Source organism: Urocampus carinirostris, chromosome 2 (assembly GCF_059441175.1).
Source record: "Urocampus carinirostris isolate Australia breed hairy pipefish chromosome 2, RoL_Ucar_1.0, whole genome shotgun sequence".
Taxonomy (NCBI): domain Eukaryota; kingdom Metazoa; phylum Chordata; class Actinopteri; order Syngnathiformes; family Syngnathidae; genus Urocampus; species Urocampus carinirostris.
In genome coordinates this window covers 59773505-59779504 of record NC_142350.1, presented here as the reverse complement: position 1 = coordinate 59779504, position 6000 = coordinate 59773505, and the positions used below count along the sequence as shown (strand labels likewise).

The window sequence follows — 6000 nt, the reverse complement described above, 5'->3', positions numbered from 1 at the left end:
CCCACCTGAGAGAGAACATTTTGAAGTCCACTATGTACATTCAATGGTTGGTTGGATCCTTTGACCACTATGGTCATAGGGAAACCATTCCCTGTGGTGTGTCATGGGCAAATACAGCCTGGTGGGGCCCAAATATGTCTCGAATGGGAAACTTGTTGCGTGTTAGGTGAAAGTGCTAACCACTGCACTATAGAAACATTTGATGTACCACCCAAAAGGTTATTTTTTACCGTTATATACCATAAAATAAGGCCAATACTTTGCTATTAACATTTTATCTCACCAAATACTGGAATAGTCTTTGGCCTAGTAAAAAAAATAAAAATGTACCTTAAAATATTGCCTACAATGTGGTGCCTGTCATGATTACTGATGTGACTCAGCAGTGCCCGCTCCTTTGGCGCCAACTTCTGCGGGTTCTGATTGGCTCCCGATCAGTATTTGTACCCAGTCATGTCTGTCCCCTTTTGTGAGTCCGTCTGCGAACCTCAGTTAACACTAAGCAAGCCTTTTTCGACACTGACTCCCACCTGTCCCGTTTTTTGCTCCCGTCTGTCCTCCGGCTTCGACCCGTTTTTGATCCTGACCACGTCTACTCTCCCGTCCCGGTTTTTGACCTCTTTTTGTCCCCGACCACCTCTTCTCTCTTATTCTGGCTTACGACTTGCTTACGACCCCAACCACGTTTTGGCTCTCCTGTCTCGGCTACTGACCCGTTTTTCCGTCCCCGACACCGCCATCGCTCGCCACGGAAGATCCACTTCCGGGTTCGGAGCACTATCCGAGTATCAGAGCGACCTGGTTCCCGCGTCCAGCAATCACCGGATCGTGGGCGCAACCCTTTCTCTCTCTTCCAATAAAACTTGTGAGAAACGCTACGCAAGTGGGTAATGTCTCCGTTCTGGTCTTGACAGTGCCTACTATTTACAGTATGATTGCATTGGTGTCAGACTGAATATATTTTCTAGATAATTCCACAAGTATTAACCATCCTTAAGATTAAACACGTCTCAAACAAAACAAACATTGAGTAACAGTACTCATTGTTTAAATTCACAAAAAAAAACATATTACAAAATTGACTGCTGAAGCTATTAGATTATAAGCTTGTTGCAAACCAAAACAGCAGCACATACAGAGGCATATCGCTTAGCGCATGTTGCGCAGAGCTGAAGATGAGCTAACATTAAGCGATGATGTCGGTATAAGTGGCGATTATTGCTTATGCTAGCAACTTTAGTCATTGCATTAAATTGATATCCGCTTTTGTAAATTATTGAAAAACATTTTTTTGTGTTTAATTTTTCTTGAGATTTTAATTGTTAATGTTAGGACAAACTTATGTCTAATTAACATTTCCCATGGGTAGTAGTGCAAAAAAAAGTCGATGTTGCCAAAAATCGATTATAGAAATAATCAGGGTTGGGTAGGGTTACTTTAACTGGATTACTTTCAATGACTTTTGGATTACTCCAATACCAAATATGCTCATAAAAGACAAAATAAACTAAAAATGAATAAAACCACTAAATTTTGTGCATGCTTGGGGAGTAACGGAATACACGGAACGGCAAAAATGATGTTGGCAAGCTGTTTGGATTGATTTTTATTTTGTTTCTGTCGCATTTGATGTTAGTTTTGCCGGAGATCAAAGAGATCAAAGCCAGGAGAGAAAGCTTACCACGTGTTGTGAGTCATCATTTTATTCATATTTAGTTTCTTTTGTCTTTTATTAGCATATTTGGTATTGGAGTAATCCAAAAGTCATTGAAAGTAATCCAGTTAAAGTAACCCTACCCAACCCTGGTCTCAAATTTTACTCGATAATAAAAATTGTGCATAAAAAAACACTGTTCTAAGTCGTTCTCAATCGAAAGTGTAAAAGCTATTTATTTAGATGTACTCTGCGACTGGCCGTCGATAAGTTGTACCTGAGTCAGATTTTTTCATACAAAGATCGTATTGGATCCGATTCGATGTCTATCTGGGCATGTTTCTTGAGTTTTATCAGTGCGCGACCCCCGGTAGCATCATCAATTCTGCCTCTGGCGCAAATAGCTCCTTGTAGAGTGGTGGGAAAAGAGAGTGGGCGGTGAGCGGGTAGCGTTGACTGAACCAGCGCAACTTCTCGGAATGCAGGTTGCACAGTGAATGCAACATGGACATCCTTTGGTACAGCTGCAGACAATAAACAATTAATAAATAATTGAATATTGGAATAATTGAATAAATGAAATATGATTTTATATATATATATATATATACATATATTTCTCCCCTTTAGAAATCATGTAGGGGTCTGAAATTTTAATTGTAGGTGCATATCCACTGTGAGAGAGATAAACTAAAAAGAAAAATCCAGAAATGACAATGCATACTTTTTTTTAAAGATTTATTTGTGTGATGCTACCACCCCCATGCTTCAGAGTAGGGATGGTGTTCTTCAGATTGTACTCTTCATTCTTCTTCCTAACACACTTAGTAGAAATAGGACCAAAAAGTTGTATTTTGGTCTCATCTGACCACAAAGCTTTCTCTCATGACTCCTCTGTATTATCCAAATGGTAGTATGCAAACTTAAGACAGGCCTGGACATGTGCTGGTTTAAGCAGGGGAACCTTTTGTGCCATGCATGATTTCAAATCATGATGTCTTTGTGTATTACCTACAGTAACCTTGGAAATGGCGTTCCCAGCTCTTTTCAGGTTATTGACCGATTCCTGTAGCGTAGTTCTGGGCCGATTCCTCACCTTTCTAAGAATCATTGAGACCCCAAAGGGTGATATCTTACATTGGGCTCCACCCCGATTGACTGTCATGTTTAGCTTCTTCCATTTTCTAATGATTGCTCCAACAGTGGACCTTTTTTCACCAAGCTGCTTGGCAATTGCTCCGTTGCCCTTCCCAGCCTTGTGGAGGTGTACAATTTTGTCTCTGGTGTCTTTGGACAGTTCTTTGGTCTTCGTCGTGTTACAGGTTAAAGTCTTACTGATTGTATGGGGTGGACAGGTGTCTTTATGCAGCTAACAACCTCAAACAGGTGCATCTTATTGAGGATTATACATGGAGTGCAGGTGGACTTCTAATGGGCGGTCTAACAGGTCTTTCAGGATCAGAATTCCAGATGATACACAGGTGTACAAATACGTATTTGCAGCTGTATCACACAAATAAATTGTTAAAAAACATGCATTGGGATTTCTGGATTTTTCTTTTTAGTTTATCTCTCTCAATGTGGATATGCACCTACGATGAAAACTTCAGACCCCTCCATGATTTGTAAGTGGGAGAAATAGCAAAATAGCAGGGTGTTCAGACTTATTATTGTATAAGGTCGAGTGGTCTTACCTTGTGCATCAGACTGACCCGGTTGTCTCTCTGTAAAATGTGCGTGAGACCCAACTCCACACTTCTTTGCACGCGCATCACCCTGACCCTGTCTTCTAAACATGGACGATCTGCACACAAATAATTTATTTTTATGTATGAACAAGTCATCCCAGTGTGAGTGCCATGAGTTGCAAACCATTATCTTTGTTACACAACATGACCACGTGGGGGCAGCCTTATGCTGTAGCAATCAGTTCCCTTTTAATGTGGTCAAAATTGCATGAAGTGATACTGTATTGGGCAGCACGGCGGCGCAGTGATTAGCGCTTGTGCGGCACAGTTCATGTCATGGGAACCTGTCGTGGGTTCAAATCCAGCTCCATACTTCCTGTGCGGAGTTTGTATGTTCTCCCCGTGCTTGCGTGGGTTTCCTCCGGGCACTCCGGTTTCCTCCCACATTCCAAAAACATGCATTTCAGGTGAATTGGCCGATCCAAATTGTCCCTAGGTGTAAATGAGCGAATGAGTTGTCTGTCCTCGTGTGCCCTGCGATTGGCCGGCAACCAGTTCAGGGTGTCCCTTGCCCACTGCCCGGAGATGGCTGGGATGGGCTCCAGCCCCCCCGCGACCCTAATGAGGATAAGCGGTACGGCTGATGAGATGAGATGAGATACTGTATTGTGGTTGTTGAAGTTCATGTGCAAATTAAAGTAGATATTCATGGGATTGTGAACGTATATTACAGATTCCTGTGACGTTTAAAGGGTCACCTTATATCATCTGACCACTAGATGTTGCAGTATTCTTTAGTGACACCAAAAACAAGTGCTCCACAGCAATGTTCTCTCTAATTTTCCAGGGGTCTGAGCTTTCACACAAAGTCGGTGGGCAACGCTTGAAACAACAGTGAGCAACCATAATCCCAAGTGTGGCAAGATAATTTTCAAACATGTCCAAAAATTGACATCAAGTTACATTTTGCTGAGTTTCCGGCAATGCAAAATTATTTTTCTCTTTTGAATGAATTGACTTATGTACTATTGCTAAGGTTGTACGGCCTACAAACGTCGTTTGTTCTTACAATTCTTTCACAAGATATCCATTTCTTTTTATTTCCTGATATATTTTGTGGCATAATATTAACATTTTTTGGGGCTTATTTAGTCGGTTGTAAGATACAGAAATGTACTTAATCACATTTTTTAGTGGAAGTACGATGTTGGCAACAAGATTCACTTGATATAATAGGAAATTATCTGAATGAAACACAAACTTTTTCTTCTTTTTTTCTGTGTTTTTTTCTACTTTTTTTAAAATTTCCTTTAAAAAAATCTCATTGTGTTTATTTTTTTCCGAGCTGTTACTTTTTTCTTTTTGTTCTCTATTTACTTTTTTTCCTACATTTCTTTCTTTTCTTTTTTTCTGGCTTTTTTCCAAGTTTTTCCTTCTTTTTTTCTCTTCCTTTTTCTCAGCTTTTCACTACTTTTTCATTTTGGTATTTTTTTTCTTTTTTGTTCTATGTCCCCTTCCTTTAAGTCATTTTGTGCATAATTTTACATAATATTTGGTCATGTTGGGATGAAAGAAGCAAAAACAACCTGAAGAGCCGTTTAGGACTCTTGTGCGCTGGCTGGATTTTCTTGTGCGCTGAGAATGTGGGAGCAGTGCGCAATTGCGCACGCGCGAAGCTTAGAGGGAACACTGCTCCACAGCACAAGGGAGATAACAAACTACGGAGACTCAAAGTGACCAAACTGCACCTATGCATCCATCCATCCATCCATTATCTTTACGGCTTATCCTCAACATTTCTTGACCTGCACTTTTATATAATAGTTTATGTATTTTTGCATATCATTCAAATCTTTTTTCTAATATGTTAAGACGTTTTTACCACTAGGAGGTGCTAAATAATACACAATGTCCCTTGAAGATAAAAAAACAGAACTCAAAATCACGATGATATGAAATTTTCCTTGAAAATACTCAGACCATAGGATTTTTCAATTGTATTTGAGATACAACAAATAATCGATGACATACTGTCTAATGCACAGGTGTCAAAGAGGCGGCCCGCGGGCCAGATCGGGCCCGCTAAGGGATTAAATCCGGCCCGCGAGACAACACTCAGAGAAGCGCAAGAGAAAAACAAGCTGCAGGGTGAAATAGGTCAACTTGGTGTTGCCAAAGAAAGGTGCCTCGAACAAAAACACTGGACTTGTATTTATTTCTCTCTCTCTCTCTCTTTCTTTTCCACTCCTTTTCTCCCACTCTGTCTCTTTCTCTTTCACTCTTTGTGTCTCTCTTTTTCTCTTTCTTTGTTGCTCTTTGTTTCTTTCTCTCTCTGTGTCTTTTGAACTTCTTTTGCTCTAACTTTCTTTTCTTTTTTCTCTCCTTCTGTCTTTCTATTTCTCTTTGGATCTTTTCTTCCTCTCCCTTTCTTTTTCCCCTCTCTCACGACTTTTTATCTTTTATTTCTCTCTCTCTCTCTCTTTCTTTTCCACTCCTTTTCTCCCACTCTGTCTCTTTCTCTTTCACTCTTTGTGTCTCTCTTTTTCTCTTTCTTTGTTGCTCTTTGTTTCTTTCTCTCTCTGTGTCTTTTGAACTTCTTTTGCTCTAACTTTCTTTTCTCTTTTCTCTCCTTCTGTCTTTCTATTTCTCTTTGGATCT

At 40.1% G+C, this 6000-nt stretch overlaps 1 protein-coding gene across 2 annotated transcripts in view; it reads right to left on the bottom strand.

Annotated features, from left to right (window-relative positions):
• Positions 1–1734: 1734 nt before the first annotated feature.
• rorc (RAR-related orphan receptor C) overlaps positions 1735–6000 on the bottom strand; it is a 57534-nt gene continuing 53268 nt past the window's right edge. For both annotated transcript variants that reach the window (XM_088327341.1, XM_088327342.1), the window contains exons 12-13: positions 3349–3458; positions 1735–2178 (exon numbers count right to left, since the gene is read on the bottom strand). In XM_088327341.1, coding sequence (XP_088183467.1) covers positions 2008–2178; positions 3349–3458 — 281 coding nt within the window. In that variant the 3' untranslated portion in view covers positions 1735–2007. The remainder of the gene's footprint in view (positions 2179–3348; positions 3459–6000) is intronic.